This window comes from Rhinoraja longicauda, chromosome 4, assembly GCF_053455715.1.
Source record: "Rhinoraja longicauda isolate Sanriku21f chromosome 4, sRhiLon1.1, whole genome shotgun sequence".
Lineage (NCBI taxonomy): Eukaryota > Metazoa > Chordata > Chondrichthyes > Rajiformes > Arhynchobatidae > Rhinoraja > Rhinoraja longicauda.
In genome coordinates, this window is record NC_135956.1 from 65,904,200 (window position 1) to 65,926,473 (window position 22,274).

At 40.5% G+C, this 22,274-nt stretch overlaps 1 protein-coding gene across 1 annotated transcript in view; it reads right to left on the bottom strand.

Annotated features, from left to right (window-relative positions):
• Positions 1-1,533: 1,533 nt before the first annotated feature.
• The window catches only part of itga9 (integrin, alpha 9), a 265,189-nt gene continuing 244,448 nt past the window's right edge, over positions 1,534-22,274 (bottom strand). The window contains exons 27-28 of the mRNA XM_078397893.1: positions 9,490-9,609; positions 1,534-4,940 (exon numbers count right to left, since the gene is read on the bottom strand). Coding sequence (XP_078254019.1) covers positions 4,842-4,940; positions 9,490-9,609 — 219 coding nt within the window. The 3' untranslated portion in view covers positions 1,534-4,841. The remainder of the gene's footprint in view (positions 4,941-9,489; positions 9,610-22,274) is intronic.

A 22,274-nucleotide genomic window follows, 5' to 3' on the forward strand; every position in this document is an offset into this window, starting at 1 on the left:
CAATGTCTGCCTTCATCAATCCTCTTGATCACCGCTTCAAAAAACTCAATTTAATTTAAGAGCCATCATTTCCCACTGACTATCCATAATCCATAATCAGTCCTTGATTTGCCTTATCTCACAACTGGCTTTCTATCGCAGGCGTTTGTCTTCAGAAACATGCATTGTTCATTTGGTTTTTTTTGTACATTAAGCAGAACCACTAAAAATTATTTTGTTTGCATAATATTTTCAAGCACTTCAGAGAAATTATATACTTTTGAAATATAGCCTCTCTAGTAACAGATCAGTTAACATCCGACTTGCGTGAATGCATTCAATCACAAAAAGGAGATGAATGCCGAGATAATATATTTTATTAATGTTGATCAAAGATTATGTATTAGCCAAGTCCCTGCTCTCTTTCAAAACAGTGTCATTGACTCTTTAATACCTAAGAAGTTCGACCAAATCTTAATTTTGTGTCTCATCTGGGAAACAGCACCTACGATATTTTGTTTTCACATAGAATTTCTCTGGAGTGTCCACTTAGATTGGACAACTCAACTCATTGGAGTGGAACTTCAACCCTCAGTCATAAGACTGAAAGGCAGTTTGTTCCACACAACCAAAGCTGACAAATACAACATTTTTTTAAAAAACAATATGGGGCCTATCTATAAATTTTTCATTTGAGTGTTCAGAACATGCATCCATGACAATGAGCAGTGCACATTGAGAAATCAATCACGTCCAGCATGAAAAATCTTCCCCAAATTTTTGAAACTCATTAATCAAAAAGAACTATACATCCTGTGCTAGTATATTATGGAATGAAATCCAAATGGATAATGAACCAACAGTAAGAAGAATAATGTACCTCTTCAATTATGCCTTTGTCTTAAGCAGCAAAGCTATATTTTATAATAATGCAAGACTAGACACGGCCATTTAATGGGCTATAAGTAACAAAATAATATGAGCTTAATGACGAGATTCATTGACTGCCACAAGAATATTAAGCGATTACTCTTTTCTGTCTTTTAAATGGAAAGATAGGCGAGTCAATCGTTTCTATAGCAACGGCATCATCTTTCAAGTTAAAGTTTGGGGTCCAACTTTTTCTCTTGACCGATTATCAAGGTATGAAATTTAGCCCTAAACTCAACTGATTTGAATTTTTGCATTATGGACTTTTAGCTCTAGTTTTCTCCTGAGCCTCCATTTCCTGTCTGAGTTAAAATAACAATACCTTATTTTTGCTTCAATTACCACAATAAACTGTGAGCATAGGAGAATGGAATCTATGCACTTGACAGGTTGCAGAGGCATTGACAGTTTACTTTATTGTGAAAATGGCAGCATAAATACCGGTTTATATCAGGCATCTATTTTTCTAGATAATCAGTCATTCAGTCGTTAACGTTACTCTCTAATAAAGGCAGGAAACGGGCTTTTTACTAATTTAGATCCATATGGGCGATTCTGTGTGTGTCCCCACCCCTACCCCCCTCCCCCTACCCCCTCCCCTCCCCTACCCTCCCCCTCCTCCTCAATGCTCTTAGCAGAAGGATAGATCATTGCAATTAATTCAGAGTTTGAGCCAATCTGGTGACAGAACATATTTAAAAAGTTCACCTTTGGGGCATTTACAACTTCCATTCACCTTTACACAGCTAATGCATTGTTTATTATAATTTACTGATGAGCGGCACACTAGAATATGTATCTGTATGCCTTTCCTGCTCCCTTTCAGTAGCACATCAAATGTAGGAAGGAACATAGCAATCCAAGCAACATCCTGGTGAAACACGGGTAGGCCATTTAAACCTCAATCTATTTCACAATCAGTACAACCATGCCTGAACTGTGACCTAATTCCAGAGACTTGCCCTCGTGATGTAAGCTTCATCATGCAGAAAGCTTTACTGCACCAACACCCTCACATCAGTGTTGCAGATACAACCTGATGCCCATGACTAGCAGATGCAAACAATCAAGTATCATTGAAATTAAAGCTGTGAACAATTATCACCAATTTCAAGCATCATCTACTTTTTAAAATAATGCAGTGAACTGAAACTCACTGAGCACTTAGTATCAAGGTTACATAGACATTTTGGTTTCCTTAGTTTATAAAGAATGTTACACACTAGTTACACACAACTTTCATCAATGAGATTGCAAAGAGGTCAACTGAGTTAATTTTAACGGTTGCTCCAACTGCTCCAATTTATAATTTAGCCAACTATACTGTAATCTGAGAAATTTAATAAAACTAAAATTTACAACTGAATGTCAAAGGTAAAATTACATGATGACACATCAACAATTTCCATTTATATTGTTAAGGTAATTAAATGCCTTAAAGATCCTCCCTCATATAGTGTTATCAAATAGAAATTATTTCCACATCAAATTGAGAGATGTTAGGGCAAGAGGTGGTTTTATAGGAGCATCTTGAAAGAGAAATACCATGTCCATGTTGACGTATTTACTCACATTAGGTCCATACCCTTCTAATACTTGCACATTTAAATGCCTGTCTCAAAGATTCGTAAATATAGTGATCGCATCTAATTTAACCACCTCTTCTGGCAGTAAATTCCAGATACTAACAAATCTCTGCAAAAAACATTCCTCTCAATCCACTTTAAAACTCCTTCCTTTTACCTTAAATCTATGCCCTTGTTTTTGATATCCCTAAGATGGGGAAAAGATTCTGAATTCTACCCTGCCCCTCCCTCTTAAAATTTTAGATAAACTCCATCAGGTAAATAATTATGGTGGAATAATTCAATCAAAAATGCGCAGATAATGAAAATAGCTTGAGTTATTTTGAGGATCATGGGACGGTAGGGAATGATATGGTAATGCTATGGAGGCTTTTGAAATCCTGGATGAAAATATAAAACTTTACTTATCTTGGAGTCATCTTAACTCAGCGAGCACAGGAAAAAATGGATGAACTGAGTGTGAATTGGGGCAGGCGTGGGGGGCAGAATCTTGGATTACCTCAAATTCTTCGAGAATGAAAGAAGGGAAGCAGCCAGGGCAGCATTGAGACAGACAAGTGTAAATGTAACAAGAAAACAAATAAAAGCTCCAGAAGTAAACTGCCATGCACTTACATCACAATGCTTGAGTCTTGTGTTCATTAGCTTCATATTTCTGTACAGCACTTGCATCTCAGTCACAAAAAAAGTTCAAGGTTCAATGAGAATCAATTCCCTTTCATGACTCTATTAACCAGGAATTAACAGAATGCAAGAGAATGCAAATATGAACAAGCCATGGGAATCCTCGACTTTCTTGTGTTACAAGAACGTATAAAAATAAAAGTAGGCCACTCAGCCCTTCAAACCTGCCCCACCTTTAAAAGCGATCCAGGTGGTCTGATCCTGGGCCTCATCTGCTCTTCTGTGTCAGTTACCCACAGCCCTCAATTCACCATTCTTTCAAAAAATCATCTATCTCCCATTTAATCTATTCATCTCCCCTTTATTACCTGTAAATGCTTTCCCTATTATTTTGCTCAACAACTTAAACTTTCAGTTCCACTATTGGCAGATGCTACACATTTCCTCCTTACAGCTTTCCTTTTCCTCTGTCTGTTTCCTGACACACTTGACTTTTACTCTGGTCCTTCCTTTTATATCCTTCCTCCCCTCATCTGAAAATTATTCTGCAATAATTTTATGTATCAGTAATATTTTAGAAATTCTGTAGCTGTACAGATGTCATTTTATTCTCCTCTCCTTATCCGTTCCCTGCCAACAAGGAACTGCAGATGCTGGTTTATTAAGGAAAGAACCAAAATGCTGGATTGATTCAGTAGGCCAGGAATGCTCCCTGACGCGTTGAGTTACACCAGCATTTTGTGTCTTTTCTAGAATGTGTTGCATCTTTGCTGGCAAACCATTCCACCAGCACTGCTTTCCTCCAGAAATGCAGATCAGCAGCCTTTGTTCCTGTCAGATTTGACAGTGGAATTCAGTAGGTTAGTCAACTGCTAGAGAGTATTATAGGCAGGCTTTATTCTAACACATCCACACATGGCACAGGTTCAGTTGTTGAGGGGAGAAGTCTCTGGATAAAGGCCTGACACAGAAATAATGTTCTCTGATCTAACTCTGGAGCACGGAGCCCAATAGTAGTTCCTCTGCTATCTCCCATTCTCCTTAATAGATTGAAAATAGTATCTTTATATTGTACAATGTCACAAGATGTTTCAGACAGCAGATAATGAAAATAGCTTGAGACAAAGTGCAAAGAATATACAGTACTGAGAGTGGTAGATAACTCTGCAAGTGGTTGCGATTTTCATCATCAAGATTTGACCTTGCTGCAAAGAGCTTTTGGCAAAATAGCTTCTTCATTAACTTGTCCTCACTCAGGCTCTGAGCAAGACATCAGTGCAGTGAGTGTGATATAGAAATGAATATGAGTAAATTACATTTGGATAAAAACATTTGGATAAAAATATAAACGGAATAAACATTTGGACAGACAACTTTTTCTCTTATAAAAATATTTGCTCCTCTTTACAGAACACACAAAGAGAATTTATCCCCTGAGGGCTGTTTTGTTGTAAATTGTAATCTCTTTCATTTCTACTCCACGGCACTTTTTTTTTCTTAAGTCTTCAGTGAGTTTTAAAGGAAGCCTAAGCACCACAAAACAGATCTTCTGCTTGCAGTGTCTGCCTCAGGAATGTGCTTCCAGCTGTTGAATTAAACAAATATTCAATTATCAATTCTCCCAAAAATCCGGAGAAGGATCCCTTCTTCCACTTATGGAAAACTCAGGAGCAGGATCAATTAATTGTCTGCTGCATGTCACATGCTCTAATCATCTGCTGCTCACTGGTCCTTTTGGACCCAGTCCCAACTTTCCTCGCTGTCCTTCCTGTTCTTCTCAGCTTCAATGATTTCTTTGTACCTCCGACGAAAGAAACCCATCTAGGGAAAAAAGAAAAATAGAATGTATCAGAGTCCAAAATAAATACAGACTGACTTACAAGAATTTCGTTTTGGCAAATACAACTGTGATCAATGAGGGCCCTTTACCCCTTGCGTAATGTTGTTTATTTTGTGTTTAATCATCCATAGGGGTTACGTTCTTACCCACCAACACTTGTCTCATCTGTGTCAGCAGGAAGGTTGACTGATGTTGGTGTTAAAGTGTCTTTATCCCAGAAAACCGCAGTGAACCCCTTCCTTTACACAAGGTGAACTGAAGTGACCTTTAAAGGGCTAAAATGTATGCATTGCCAGGAACACTGAACTTGAAGAGCCTATTTTACATTGGCTTCTATCACATGAATTCATATTTCAGTGAAATCATTGGGATTGCTGGGAAAAAAGCACTCAGAAAAACGTGAATATGACATTCCCCAGTGCTGGTAATGATCATCTTGCCGATCATGGGAATATACAAATAAAGGGAAAAGTATTAGTGGCCGTCATTGTCAGTACTGTCAAGAGGTTCGTCACTAATTGTGCTACATTGTAGTGGCCTCTAAAATTTGGATAATTACTGTTTACAAAATCCTCAACTAAACAGGAAGCTTAGCCGTTCCTTTCTGTGGAATTTTCTGGTGAACTTCAGTAGACTCATTTACAGGATAAATTCAGTGATGTCACAATTCCGGGAGAGAGGTAAACTTAACATAAAACATCGATCAGTGAATCTATTCCCAATTGCACTCCCTTCAGAAACAGCTTTCATTCCTCAGTGCTCAACTTTCCTTTTATTTGTTAGTCAGCATTTGCTTATTCCTGAGGGGTTGCTTATGCAAATCTCAGTGATTGTGTTGAAAGCTTAAGGATAAAGAAATGCTCATGTCCAGGGAGTCTTTCCTTTCAACTGATTTTTAAAAAATAGTTCTGATGTTCTATTAGTATAAACTTCAGAGCAAAACTTCACATTTTTGGCAGCGTCTCCTGACAGCGAAGGATAGGAGACTAACTTCCTCAGTTCCTCTGCCTCAGGTGAAATTAGACCCCAACAGTTAAATCTAACATCTGGCCTCACTTTCAACTTAATACATGGAAATCTGATCTCAACTGAGGGAAAAGTCTGGGAGCACAACAACTTTCATGGTCTTAGCAATTTTCACCATTTCCGCAAATATCTATTTGATCTTAAATGTTTTCTACCATAAATATTATTATAGTCATAAAAATGAATCTAGGTGCAGCACCATTAAGTGTGATAGAATTATCATCAGTTGTGGAGAACTGAAGCTTATTGATTTTGAAGGACTTTGGGCTTCTGTGATGTTTTCTAATGATATTTTCTTTCTTTAAATTACTTACAATGTAATTTCACGATTTTACACTTGGGTCAGAAAATTAACGCTCATGTCAAAGAGAAATGCATAAAAGATTTAAATCTAATATATAAACAGGCAGTTCTGGAAAATGCTGTGTAAGCACCAGAAACAGAAGAACAATATTGCACATTCTCAGTAGGACCTGGTATGCTTTACAGAAATCGAAGCACTTTTAAAATATTATCTTAGAATCATGAAATCATACAGCACTGAAACAAGCTCTTCAGCATTCCATATCCATACAGACCTTGCAGTACCCATCTTTACCAATCTATTCACCAGCACTTGGCTCACAGCCTTCTTCTATGCCTTGCAATTGAAGTGCTCGCCTGGATATTTTCTAAATGCCATGAGAGTTTTTGCCTCCGCCACCCTCTCAAGCTATATATTTCAAACTCAACAACTCCTTGGGTGAACAAAAAAATCACTTTATATCCCCTCTAAAGCTCTTACTCTTTACCTTAAACCTATGGCCTCTATTTACAGACACTTCTGTTGTGGGGAAAGGTTTATTACTGACTCCACTTTTTATTCCCCCCTCATGATGTTGTACACCTCTTTAAATCCACTCTCAGCTTTCTATGCTCCAAGAAAGAAAAGCAAACCCAACCTATCCTGTCCCTCCTCGTGATAAGGACACTCCAGCATGCCAGTGAATCTCCTCTGCAATCTCCAGTCTCCAGAGCAATTATGTCCTTTTATAATAGTGGAAACCAAAACTGCGCATAAGATTCCAGATGCGGTCTCACCAATGTTTTATAAAACTGTACCTTGACTTCACTGCTCTTATATTCTATTTAAATTTTACAGTCTGGCTCAATTAGCATTCTATATACTTCTAAACAACCATATCTATCTATACGGCCAACTTCAGGGATCATTGTTTGGTATTTGCAGAAATTGTATAGTTGAACGACACAGAGCAATGTTTTTTAAAGAGCAATTTGTTATATCACCAGCTTTCAACTAAATAGAATGGGGCTGGGGATAGAAGAGCATTGGTAAGAGATCAGGTGGTAGGAACTTTAGAAAGTTAAAGTGAGAGGATAAGAAAATAGTGCAGTGCGGTAAAATGGGTAATTATATCAAGAGTGTGATGGGGACAGAACATTCAAATGCCCCTCCAACTAGATCCAGAAAAGGGAAAGTTTAAAAAAAAATGTTTCAAGGCTCTGTTTCTGGATGTAGGCAGCATTCACAATAAAACAGACAAATTGGTGGCACTGATAGAAATTAAAAGAAATGATGTGATAACCAAATCAAATTGAGCAAGGCTAGGACTTAGCATTCAATGTTATTTGTTATTTCACGGTAGCGCAGCGGTAGAGTTGCTGCTTTACAGCGAATGCAGCGCCGGAGACTCAGGTTCGATCCTGACTACGGGTGCTGCACTGTAAGGAGTTTGTACGTTCTCCCCGTGACCTGCGTGGGTTTTCTCCGAGATCTTCGGTTTCCTCCCACACTCCAAAGACGTACAGGTATGTAGGTTAATTGGCTGGGTAAATGTAAAAATTGTCCCTAGTGGGTGTAGGATAGTGTTAATGTACGGGGATCGCTGGGCGGCACGGACTTGGAGGGCCGAAAAGGCCTGTTTCCGGCTGTATATATATGATATGATATGATAAGCAGACAGGAAATGGAGTGGGACATATGTGTTAATAAATAATTTGATCAAGAGTGAGAAATGATCTTAGCTCAGTGCAGATAAGAAATAGCAAGGGAAATAAGTCACTGGTGGTAGCAGTCTAAAGACCTTCAACAACAGTTATGTTGTTGGATAAGTATAAATCAAGAAATAATGGGAACTTACAAGAAAGGAACTATAGTAACAATGGGTGACTTTAATCTCCATCTGCATTGGACAAAACAGACTGACAAAGATAATCTTTGGGATGGATTCACAGTTTCTAACAATAATACGTTGTGAAGCAGCCAGGGAACAGACAGATTTAGATTCATTCATGTTTATGAAGAAGGATTGATTAATGATCTCACAATAAAAAACATACTCGGAAGAATGATCACATCATATAATTTCTTATTGGATTTGAGATTGAGAATCCTGGGCCCAAAGCCAAAGTCTTACGTAAAAAAGGCAATTTCTGAACTAGGAAAACAAGGAACTGCAGATGCTGGTTTACAAAACAAGAGGCAGAGTGCTGGAGAAGCTCAGCGGGTCAGGCAGCTTCTCAGTAGAACATAGAAAGGAGACATTTCAGGTCAGGAACCTTCTGCAGACTGATTGGAGCAGGGTGGAAAAGAAAGTTGGAAGAGAGGAGGGGCAGGACTGGGCCTGTTAGGTAATAGGCCGACCTGGGTCATCCTGGTGAGGAAGGTTATTGATAGGCAAATGGTTGGAACAAAAGCCAGAGGTGAAAAGATAGAAGGAATGAGAGTTGAGAAATGTGGAGCTAAAGAAAGGAATGTAGGTGGAAGGGGAGAGATAGGTAAGTCTAGGTGGGACACAGTGGGGAGTAGGGGTGAAAGAACAGGAGTATTATATAGGGGAAGAAGGAAGAGGGGAGGGTTATTGGAGAATTCAATGTTGATATCACTGGGTTGCAAGTCGCCCAAGAGGAATATGAAAGTTGGCATGTGGTCTCACTCCGGCAGTGGAGGAGGCCCAGGAGAATAAGGTCAGTATGGGAATGGAAAGGAAAAATGGTAAAATGGATGGCAACTGGAAGATCCTGCTGGCCTTGGCAGACCAAGCGGAGGTTTCGCCGAACACTTACTTTCGGTCTGCCAAGGCCTGCAGAATCTCCTGGTTGCAATCCGTTTTAACTCCATACGGACCTTCCTATCTGGGGCCTAACTCTCTGGCAGAGTGAGGTTACACGCTAACCGGAGGAACAATATCTTATATTCTGCTTGGTCGCTTAGAATAGTGAGTATATGGAGCCAAGCGGGGGACACTGGTGGTGGTAAGTAGAAACGCATGAGGTAGGGGGTGGAAGATTAAACAGTAAGGAGGGGGAGGATAGAGCCAGCTTAGTGGGTGATAGATGGAACCAGGTAAGGGATGGATTATGGGCAGATTGAACCAGGTGGTGCGGGTAAGGGGATAGTAAAGGTGAACCAAAGCATTGTAGGTTATTTTTAAACAAGTGAATGCATAATCCACCAGATATTGTGTATTTCCACTGCAAGAAAAAACAAACACACTCGTTTACCTTCCAAAGCAAGACAGCAAGCAACAGGAAAATGAGGATTCCCACAAAAAGGCTAATGGCAATGATCCATCCAACAACGTAACCACGAGGTTCCAGATTATGTAAGGCTTCAAACACCACCTGGACAAAGGGAAAGCTTGACGTTAAACAGGTTCACAGATACCAACATTAAGGGTTGAATCATATATGGTGTACCTCTCTCCAACAGTTTGATGGCTAAAGTACTTTTGTCCAACATTCACACATTGGCTTTGAGTATAACAAAGCCAACATGCCACTCCTGCAAGTTTTTCCAACAATTAAATAATTTCTCTGAATTTAATTTTGCCTTTGCAGTAATTAGAACAAATTCCCTTGTAAAATAAACTTTTGAGAGTGCATTAGGCATGCATGATAAGTAGAGCCACAGAGTTATAGAGCTAATACAACATAGATACAGACCCTGTGGCTCACGTTGTCCATGCTGACAAGTTGGCATGCTGCGCTCGTCCAATTTGCCTGCATTTGGCCCTTAGCCGTCTTAACCTTGCTTATCCATATATCTGTCCAAATGTCTGTTAAAAGTCATAATTATAACTGCTTCTATAGCTTCCTCTGACAGTTCATTCTAGATACGGATTACTCTCTAAGTGGAAATGTGGTCCTTCTTAAATCTCTCCCCTCTCACTCTAAGCCCACACCCTGTAGTTTTAGAATCTTTTCCTCTTGAGAAAAATGCCCCTCTTGATCTTGCACACCTCAATAAAGTCACTCGTCAGACACCTATGTTTCAAACAAAAAAGTCTCAGTCTATCCAATCTCTGCACGTAATGCAAGCCCACAAGCTTAGGTGACACCCTGGTGAATCTCTTCTGCGACCTTACAAAACTTAATAACATCCTTCTTATAAAAAAAGACACAAAGTACTGGAGCAACTCAACAAGTCATGCAACATCTCTGGATAGGTGACGTTTCAGGTCGGAACCCTTCTTCAGTCCTAACCCTAATCTACTAAGTTACTCCAGCACTGCGTCTTTTTTTGGGAAACTGGCAACTGCAGTTCCTTGTTTCAACATCCTTCTTATAGCTGGGTGACCAGACTGCACACAATACTCCAAGTGTGGCCTTACTAATGACTTTTACAGCTGTATCATGATTTTCTAACTTTTGTATTCAATATCCTTCCCAATGAAGGCACACATGCCAAACACCATCTTCACCACACAGTTCATTGAACTTGCCACTTTTAGGGAACCATGCACTTGTCCTCTCAGATCTCTGTTCTGCAACACTATCCAAGGCTCTATCATTTACTGTGTAAGTCGAGTCTTGGCTTGACATACTAAAGTGTAACACCTCACATTTATCAGAGTTAAATTCCATTTGCCCTTTCTCGGCCCACCTGCCCAACTAATATAGATCCTATTGTAAACGCAGATATCCTTCCTCACTGTGCAGTTTACTAACAATTTTAGTGTAAGTAGACACAAAAAGCTGGAGTAACTCAGCGGGTCAGGTAGCATCTCGGAGAGAAGGAATGGGTGATGTTTCGGTCGAGACCTTCAGTCTGAAGAAGGGTCTCGACCCGAAACGTCACCCATTCCTTCTCTCCCGAGATGCTGCCTGACCCGCTGAGTTACTCCAGCTTTTTGTGTCTACCTTCGATGTAAACCCAGCATCTGCAGTTTTTTTGCCTAAACAATTTTAGCGTCATCTGCAGATTTACTTCCAATGTTAACTATATTGTCATTCAAGTTGTTAATATATATAACAAACAACAGCACTGACCCCTGTGGCACTCCACTGCTCATAAGGGCTCCAACCTGAAAAATAAGCCTTCACAACTACCCCTTGATTCCTTCCCCCAAGCCAATTTTGAATTAAATAGGCTAGCTCAACTTGGATTTCATGCTATCTAACACTCCAGACTACCCTACCATGCGGGACTCTGTCAAAAACCTTAAGTCTTAATATACACCGACATGCCTTCATCAATCCGCTTGGTGATCTCTTCAAAAGCTGATTGGTCAAACACGATTTCTCACATGCAAAGCCATTCTGACTATCCCTAATCATGCCATGCCTATCTACATGCTGGTAGAATCAGTCCCAAAGAATGCCGTCCAACAGATGCCTTACCAATGTCCTGTACAAATGTGACATAACATCCCAACTTCTCTACTTAATATCCCGACTGAGGAAGGTCAATGTACCGATAGCCTTCTCGACCACCCTATGTACCTGTGGTGCCAATTTCAAGAAACTATGTACTTGCATTCCTCAATCTCTCTGTTTTACAACACTCTACAGGGCCGTGTAAAGGAACTCCTCGCATTTATCTGGATTAAACTCCATCAACCATTCCTCCGCACATTTGCCCAGCTGATCAACATCCTGCTGTAATTCTTGATAACCTTCTTCACTATCTACAATACTACCCACTTTAGTGTCATCTGCAAACTTACTAATCAGGCTAAAGATGATGCACATATCTGTAAAGGTCTCTGCTATTTCCTCTCTAACTTCCCACAAAGTCTGAGAATGCTCTTGGTCAGGTCTTGGGGATTTATTCACCTAAAAGAGCTTTAAAACTGCCAATATATTCACTTTGGTAATGCTTATAAGATCTGAGACATTACAACTCTGATGCCTCAATGTCTTCAACACTGTCCTGCTGAGTTTCTCCAGCATGTTATCTATCTCAGATTTAGGTACCACTGGTGAAGAAGTCTTGTTAATAGTACACACTTCAGCAACAACATCACTTCTGAAGAAGGGTCTCGGCCCAAAACGTCACCCATTCCTTCTCTCCTGAGATGCTGCCTGTCCTGCTGAGTTACTCCAGCATTTTGTGAATAAATACCTAGGTGTTCACTGATGTTTATTGGCTGGTCAGTTAAGATCTGACTTGCAATAATTTTGATGTTAAGGAAATTGGGTGATGGGAATGCTTTTAAATGTCAAACTGAGTTTAGCTATTTTCCTCATGGTATAGGACATGGTATTTTTTAACTGAAAGGGTTACTTGCTACTCATCAATGCATGGATGAATATTTTTTAAGTCTTTTTGACTCAGATATGCTGGGGAGTTGTGAACAGAATTAAACACTGTGTAAACATCAGTGAATGTCCGAATTTCTGATCCTTTGATGGAGAAAAAATAATTGATGCAACAACTGAAGATAGCTAAACCCAGGACAATGACCAGAGGAACTCCAATGTACTCAGGCCAAGATGATTAACCTCCCACCACATTGCCTCTTAAACTTTATTCTAATAATGGAGCATTATTATCTCTGATCACCTTTATATTTTATTTTAATAATGGAGCTTTAAAATATCTGCTCTTATGCTGCATAACTAGATTGTCAAGTCAAGTTTATTTGTCACATACACAGAAATGTGCAGTGAAATGAAAGATTACCCACAGTCCAACAATAAGAGCAATAAAAATAAGCAATAACATACACAATCAAACCAAAAGAAACATCCCGACATTGAAGCCCCCGCCGGGCAGAGAAAATCCCGCGTACAGTACACAAGGTTTCAGGCTATATTTGGGATGTTCTTGCTTTTGCTGAGCTATCAATTGTTGTACTCATCTCCGCATGTTCTGTTCCACCAAAGCGAATGGAAATGAATGTGCAGGATGAGTTTAATTGGCAAGGAATACTCTTCCACACATTTAGTGCTGGTGACAGAAGTTGAATTATTTCCACTTAGTTTTCACAAAAAAATGTATCATCCTTGAAAGCTAAATTAATGATGGCAGCTGTTATGATCTTTAGGACTCCGCCAACTTGGTGAGTAGCATTGTGTTGGAGAGTGACAGTAATGAACACATAGACCACTTCTGCTTTTGTGTATGTGGCTGGGCTGAGGTTGAAGGTCGTGTATGCTGGGATATAAGAAAACATCTCTACCTAGAAAACCTGATGGGCAGCAAACCCCAACATTGTTATTTATGAAGTATAATGAAAAAGTGTTGAAATTCCCTATATCCGGTTTGCATATTGTAAATTTCAGAATGTGGCCCCTAGTTTCCTGATGCTTCATGTTTATGGAAAGAAAATGATCATAATCACATCTGAGCACACATAAGACATTGCTGGGGTAGTTTTGGGAATGGCAAAATAAATAATTCATTCTCTGGTTTGGTGCTGAAGCAATTTAGCACTTCATCAAAATGTGGTTGTTTTTCACACGTCAGTTCAGGATCTGATTTCGGGAAGATTTTCTAAAATGGCCTTAAAAACCATGACAACTACACGTCTGTAAAAAATTCCCAGATGTGCCCGCTGACAGAATTATAATACAGTACTATTTCTGGAAAGACTAGGCTTTTAGTCCCTTTCCAAAGCCCTCTTATTTTTTTTTTTACTTTAAGCCGTTGACTCTGCTTTCCCCATTGATTCCGATGCTAAAACTGAACAAATATATATATATTTTTTTTAAGGATGCTGGTATTATTGTCTGATTGCATGAATTCTCATAATTGAGTACTTGCTTGGCTAACTTAATGAGCAGTAAAAGTCAGCCACATTAGTGTGCAGCAGGAAGAGATGGGCTCCCCTCCCAAAAGGAAATTAATGGAACAGTACAACACCCAAAACAAAATCTTATAATGACTCCCTTAATCCTACGGCAATGATTCACCAACCAGTGGAAATATTCTTGCATAATTTAAAATCTTGAGTCGTTATCAGCTCTCCTCTGAAACATTCTTCTGATAAAGGAACTTTAATTTCTCCGACTACCTCTCAAAAGTAAATGTTTCCATCTCTGGTATCACCCGAGTGACTTAAACGACTGGAAATAAATGGTCAACATGCAGGTGCTGATTATGGTGGAATTATAAATTATCCTTAATAAGTCAGGAAGTATAAAAGTATGACTTCTTTATTTTATTTAAATCTTTTTGAAAGCACACTTCAATATTCCATTCCATCTGCTGCTTCACCAGTGTGTGGGTGTGTTGACAACAGCTGACCTTTGACGTCTAACTTCCACATAGGATTTGTGCAGGCTTCCTACACAAGCAGAGGTCACGTATAACTTATCCTGGAGCTCTCAACTTCAGGGATATATTAGGGGTCACATTTATGATCACCAAGAATGACTCATATGGCAATCTCATTTGAACATAAATTTTAAAACCTCCATGCTGAGCGTGCTAATAAAGAACGCATGGTAGAATTGTGGTCACAATATCCGTGTGCTTTCTTCCTGAGCATGTGGAACTTAACAGTCGCAACTTTTATTATTCAGTGCCTTCAATGCAATAATAAAACATTAAAAGACGGGTTGCTTTGCCAGGCATAGATCTGAGTCACATGGAAAAAAAAATTAGGATGGTGACTAAAAGCTTGGTCAAGTGCTGGGAAATTTAAGATGGCAAGATAGAGAGAAAGTTGAGGAATGAAAATCCAGAGTTTAGAGTCCAAACATCTGAAACCAATTGGCAATTATAGAGTAATGAAAATCAGGGATGTGCAAGAGGTCAAAATTGGAAGAGAGCTGAGATCCCTAAGGGTTTGTGGGGGTTTTTTTTGGGGGGGGGGGGGCAAGGGCAAGGGGAGGGAGGGGTTGAGGCTATAAAATAAAAGATGACAATTTTAAAATTAAGGCATTACATTAAGGAACATGATTTAAATCCCCACGGATGCTTTATTAAATAGCAAAAATGAGTGCTTATAAAGTGATACTTGGTTTTGCGGTGTACCTAATTGCCATCCATTTAAACTAAAGTGTTACCTTGCCTCATTGTTTCACTCTTGCTGCTGAGTCAGAGATTTGCAGATTAATGCCCCACTCCACAGTTTGAGTAGATATTGAAATGTTATCTTTCATGTAACACATTAAATTCAGCTCCTGTGCTCATACAGCGCTTTCGGACACAGGATTTGACAGATTCATTGTATTGTCAGAACAAGGAACAGTACAGCACATTAACAGGCCTTTCAGCCCACATTGTCTGTGCTGTACATGATGCCAACTCTTTCCGATCTGCCTGCGCATAATCCCTATTCCTCCATTCCCTGCATATACATGCTCCTATCCAAAAATCTCTGAAATAGCACTGTCGTGCCTGCCACCACCACCCCCAGCAGCCTATTCCAGACACACACCACCCTCTGTGTAAGAAACCTGCCCCACACATCTCTTTTGGTTTAGTTTATTGTCAGTTACAGTAAAAAAAACTTTTGTTGCGTGCTAACCAGTCAGCGGTAAGACGATACAATCGAGCCATCCACAGTGTACAAATGACAAAGGGAATATTGTTTAGTGCAAGATAAAATCCAGTAATTCCTATTAAAGATAGTCTGAGGGTCTCCAAAAAGGTAGCTGGAAGCTCAGGACTGCTCTCTAGTTGTCCTGAGCAACTTTAAACTTTGTCACTCTCAGTTGAAAGCTCTGACTTCTAGTTTTTGAGAATTGCATCGTGTGAAAAAGGTACTGACTGTCTACCCCATCTATGCCTCATAAATATATACAATTCTAGCAAGTCTTCCATCAACCTCCACTGTTCTAAAGAAAAAAATCAAGTCTGTCTCACCCCTCCTTGTAGCTGAGACCCACTATTCCAGGCATCATTATGATAAAGCTCCTCTGCACCCTTTCCAAAGCCTCCATATCCTTACTATATTGAGTCAACTAGGACTGCACACAGTACTCCAAATGCAGCAAAGTCAAATAAAGCAACATCATGTCTTCCTGATTCATACTTAATGCCCCCCTAATGGAGACAAGCATACCATATGGCTGCTTTTGCACTCTATCTCTCTACATCAATGTTATTAACTGTCACAGGCCCTTTGGCCCAACTTGCCCACACCGAACATCATGTCCCATCTACACTAGTCCCACCTGCCTGCATTTGGCCCATATCCCTCTAATCTGTCCTATCAATGTACCTGTCCAAATGTTTCTTAAACGCTGCGATATTACTTGCCTCAACTACCTCCTCCAGAAGCTCATTCCATACACCCTCCACCCTTTGTGTGAAAACGTTACCCCTCAAGTTCCTATTAAATCTTTCCCCCCGACCTTAAACCTATGTCTTCTAGTTCTCAATTCCCCTACTCCAGCAAAGAGACTATGTGCGTTTACCCAATCTATTCCTCTCATGATTGTGTACACCTCTATGAGATCACCCCTCATCCTCCAATGCTCCGAGGAATAGAGTCCTAGCCTGCTCAACCTCTCCCTATAGCTCAGGCCCTCGAGTCCCGGCAACATCCTCGTCAACGTAAAGTGTCTTGCCATTAATTGTACATTTTCCCCTTATATTTGACCTCCCAAAGTGCAACATCTCACACTGATGTATCTTGTCTTCCCTCAAAATCCAACATTCCAGAAAAAACATTCCAAGTTTATCCAGCCTCTCCTTTTTGCTTATACGCAAGGCAGGCAGTGTTCTTGAATAATCATCTATATCCTTTCCAACCCCTCCACATCCTTCCTGTAATACGGCGACCAGAATTGATATAATACTCCAACTGCAGCCTAACTGAAATTCTATAAAGTTGCAACATGACTTCCAAACTCTTACACTCAATGTCCCACATGATAAAGAGCACACCATAAACCTTTTTTTACCACTCATTTTACTTCTGTTGCCAGTTTTCTAATTACTAGAAACCATTTGCCTATTTTGCCCAGTCATAGCTCCTAAGATAATTTGTTGAAGCTCGAAACAAATTTAAAGATCCTTTACCGCATGATGTCTAAAGCCAATCTGAGAAGGGTGTCACACTGAAAGGCATGCTCGACATGGGAACTAGGCAGCAGCAACACCCACCATTACTATGGCGGCACAAGAGTGGGAGAAAGAGTCATTGAGCCATAGAGTGATAAACAGGCCCTTCGGCCCAACTTGACCACACCGGCCAATCTGTCCCAGCTACGCTAGTCCCTCCAAATTTGTCCTATCCATGTACCTGTCTAACTGTTTCTTAAATGTTAGGATAGTCCCAGCCTCAACTAAAAGTTGTGAATGTACCTGCCTCAACTACCTCCTCTGGCAGCTTGTTCCATACACCCACCACCAGATAATTTCTAGTTCCGCACAGAGAGACTTAATTTAACATGATGGCCAGGAGATGGTGTTGGTGGAGGGGTCCTATTTATCAAAGGGATCACCAAGACCACCTTAGGAATTGTGATCCTTCTCAGATTGGCACACAGCAAATTGTGGAAAACCAGGTTTGTATTAGGAAGCACGGTTCCATGGGAAACAACACACAATTTCAGATGCAAACTACCTTAAAAACGTTTTAAACATTTTTTAAAATTTCAATATTTTTGAGAGGTTGGTTAAACTTGGATTGATTTCTCGAGAATGTTAGAGATTGATGGAAGATTGTGACTCTGTTTCTTTTTCCATTGATACCGTCTGATCTGCTAGGTGTTTTTAGCATATTCTGTTTTCAGATTTCTACACCGGCATCTTTTGCTTTAACCATCAAATTAAGAATCTAGCAGAACTTCAGTTGTCTCCTCCAGGTGCAGTCAAGCAATGCACAAATACATTTCAAACATGCTAAGCCAGAGATATTCTACAACTGAAAAGACTTGCAGTAAGCCAGTTCAGTAATTGGATCACGTAAAATCTTTGAGGTATTAAGTTCTGTGTAGGTAGTCCTATAAAGGAGGATGTTTCATTTTATAAGATGCTATCTGGACCCTCCCAGCTGATTATTCCTCAACTACTCTCATGTGAAGAATTGGTGTGGAGAAGGTCACTTTGTTTACATTGTGCATTTGTTATTTTTAGCAGGTTTATGAAAAGCAACCCTCACTGATTGAGTCACAGAGAGGTCTTTCAGTTAACATCTTCCTCTCTGTTTTATTGAGGCATGAGGCCAGTGATGTTCTGCTGGGAATTCCCTTCAGTATCATTATTCATCTTCTTGTTCTCACTGATCATCATCCAACACATCCGTCTCTCAGGTTCTGGGTCTCATGCTGTTCCTCGTCTGGGATGGCTGCTATCTTCAGATCGCTAATTTGTGCAACATGCGGTGCACGACAATGTAGTCTTTACATGTGCTTGCTGTCTACTGCAGCACAACCCGAGAGTGATGCAAGTGCTCAAATTTCATTTTGGAAGACTAATGATATTTATCATAACGATTCTGATGCTTGTATGGTTGTGCAGAATAAAGGGTTCTTCTGATGACCCACATCACCAGTTCACCGAGGGAGTGGGAATCTTCCCTGTGAGGGAAAGGTAGAGGTTGTCAATGGCTTCCAGTTCTCGTGGGAAGTCAGCCGTGCCCGAGATTCCATCTGATCCTCACTGAAATCGATGCAGATCAAATCGCCTGCCTGTGATACAAGCTGCAATAATTTGTAAATAGTTTTGAAATAAGATTCCAGAAAAGAGAAAATTCGTTTAATTTGGTGCTTTGACCAACGATTATCCCTCAACCAACATTACATAAGTAGTTTATCTGGGCAATTACTTCAAAACTATTTGTAATATCTTGCAATATGCACCGCCAGTCATCTTTCCTTACACTATAATTAAAAATCATTCTAACATTTATTCGCAGGATTTGGTTTATATAGGTATGCCCATACTTATTGCTCTCTCTTGAGGAGTTGTAGTCACATTCTTCCTTTTTTTATCCAGTTCAAAACCATATGGAGATATCCAAACAGTGCGTATATTGAATGAAAAAGGGCTCCCCAGGGAAATTATTGGAAATGATAAGAGTCATAGAGTAATAAAGTGTGGAAGCAGGCGCTTTGGCCCAACCTGTCCACACCGACCAACATGTCCTATCTACACTAGTCCCACCTGCCTACATTGTGCCCATATCCTTCTAAACCTATCATATCCTATCCAGTGTCTTTTAAACACTGTGATAGTACCTGCCTCAACTACCTCCTCTGGCAGCTCACTCCATAACCCCCCCCCCCCCCCCCCCCCCCACCCTTTGTGTAAAAAAGTTGCCCCACAGGTTCCTATTGAATCTTTCCTCCCTTACCTTAAACCTATGTCATTTGATTCTTGATTCCTCTACTCTGGGAAAAAGTCTCTGTGCATGTATCCTATCTATTCTCCTCATGATCATATACACCTCTATAAGATCACCCCACATCCTCCTGTGCACCAACGAATAAAGTCCTAGCCTGATCAACCTCTCCCTATAGCTCAGACACCCCATCTACCTGTGACATCACTTTCAAGGAACAGTGCACCTGCACTCCTAGATCGCTTTGCTTTATAACACCCCCAAGAGCCCTGTCATTCACTGTGAAGTCCTGCCCTGGTTTGACTTCTCAAAATGCACACTTCGCACTTAGCTGCATTAGGCTCCATTAACCATTCCTCAGCCCACCTGCCCAACTGATCAAGATCCTGCTGCAATTTTTGATATCATTCTTCGCCATCTACCATGTCACAGACTTACGTGTCATCTGCAAACTTGCTAATCATGCCTTCTACATTCTCATCCAAATCATTGATATGCACCACAAACAGCACTGCTCCCTGAGGAACACTTCTAGTCACCAGCCTCCTATCCAAAAAACAACCTTCCACCATCATCCTCTGCTTCCTTCCATGAAGCCCATTCTCCATGCAGTCAGCTAGTTCTCCTTGGATCCCATGCGATCTAACCTTCCAGAGCAGCCTACCATACAGATCCTTATCAAATGCCCTGCTGCAGATAATGTCCACAGCTTTGCCCTCATCAATCTTTTTGGTTACATCCTCAAAAAACCCAATCCTAGTCGTGAGGCACAATCTCCCACATATAAAAGCCATGCTGACTATCCCTAATCAGCCCCGGTCTATCTAAATGCATATATATCTTATCCCTCAGAAACCCTTCAGTAACTTGCCTCCATTAGGCTCACTGGTTCTGTGGCAAAGATTCATATGCACCTGGAAAGTTAGGGATCAATCAAAAATGGTCAGTCTGACTTTGATTGTGATGCCCTGTTTGACTATTTTGAATTTTCTTCAAGGAAATAACTAAGGGTGTTGAGGAACACAGCGTGGTTGATGTCGTCTTTCTCGCCCTTCTGCCTGCCCCCCCCCCCCCAATGTGCCCCAGCTGGACTCAACCCTATTTCTCCCCTCCACCTACATTCCTTCCATTGGCTTCACAATTCACAACTCTTCAGCCTTTCATCTCACACCTTCTATCTTTTCATCTCTGTCCAACCATCTGCCTTGCCTGTGTTCACCTATTACCCGCCAGGCTTCGTTCTGCCCCTCCTCTCGTCCTACTTTCATCCCCCTCCATCTACAATCAGTCTATTGAAGGATCCCCACCTGAAACGTCATCTATCCATGTTCTCCAGGGAAGTTGTCTGTCCCATTATCACCTTCCTCTCTTATCAGATTCCAGCACTTGTAGACACAAGAAACTGCAGATGCTGAAATCTTGTGCAAAATGAACATGGATAGGCAATGTTTCAGTTTAGGAACGTTCTTCAGAGTCCTAACCCTACCCTCCAGTCTCTGTCTCCATCTTCACCCTTCCCTTCCCCACGTGCCCATCATCCCTCACCCCTCTTCGGTCCACCTATTACCTACTAACTCACCCTCACCCCTTCATCTCTCTTCTTTATACTAGTCATCTTCCCTCCACTCTCAGTCCTGATGCAGGGCCTTGACACAAAAAGCCAACAGTTCCTTCCCATCCACAAATGCTGCTTAACCCGCTAAGTTCCATCAGCAGCTTATATTTGGCTCTGGACAGACTAGATGCAGAAAGATGGTTTTGATGTCTGAGGAATTCAGCACCAGTGGCTGCATTGTAAGGATAAGGAGTGAGCCAGGTGGGAATGCGAAGTTTCTTCACCCAGAGAGGAACTTGTGGAATTCTCTACCACCCGCAAGAGGTGATGACTTTGTTGCAAGAAGGAATTAGATTTTGCCTTTTGGGCAAAGAGATCAAGGAATATGGGAAAGGAGCAGCAGCTGGGCACTGAACCTGGATGAGGATGCATGATCATATTGAAAGGTGGAGCAGACTCAAAAGGCCACTGGCCCCTGTGCCCTGCTCCTAACCTTCCATGCTTTACTCCGGGCATTTTGAGTTTCTTATTCAGCCACTTGAGCTATCATGTCAACCCCAGCTTTCTGGTAGAGCTCTCCTCCTTTATCCCGATAACTCTGCAACGCACATCTTCAACTATGTAACCAATTGCCATTTGAAGTTATATTAAAGGTGCTTTCGTGATCCTTTGCTGAAAGGATGGTTGAGGCAGCTTTATTATAACTTCAAATGGGAAATGTCAGACCTCAGCTCACCTTAAAAAATAACTACGTGTTCGTATTAGTTCACTTGTTTTGTCAATCAACTTATATCTGTGTCATTTACACATCAATCATATTGCACTCTGAAGTGTTCCTTATTCAAAAATTTTATTGATTATGAACAGTGCTGTTAATTCTCCCCTTTACTCTCTCTATTGCAAGGAGAACAGTGCTAGCTTCTCCAGCCTCTCCACATTGCTTAAATTCCCCATCCTGTGTAACATAACATACCAGCGTGTTGTGTCAGAGGTTATCGAAACAGCTTTATGAATTCCTCACAAAGGTCTTAAATCGTACTGAGAAATAGTAGTCAAATTTTGCTTTAAGTTCTGCAAGGGGGGAACTAAGTGACATTTAAGCATCTGGACTCAGTTCTGAGTGAGCTTTCATAATATATGTGGTTTACAAATGCTTCGAATATTTTTCATATTTCCGTAGATCTGTGGTCAATATTATTGAACTGTAAGGACAAACCTCTGTTTTTGATATTGACTCAGTCCATAACCTATCACATTTACATCCTCTT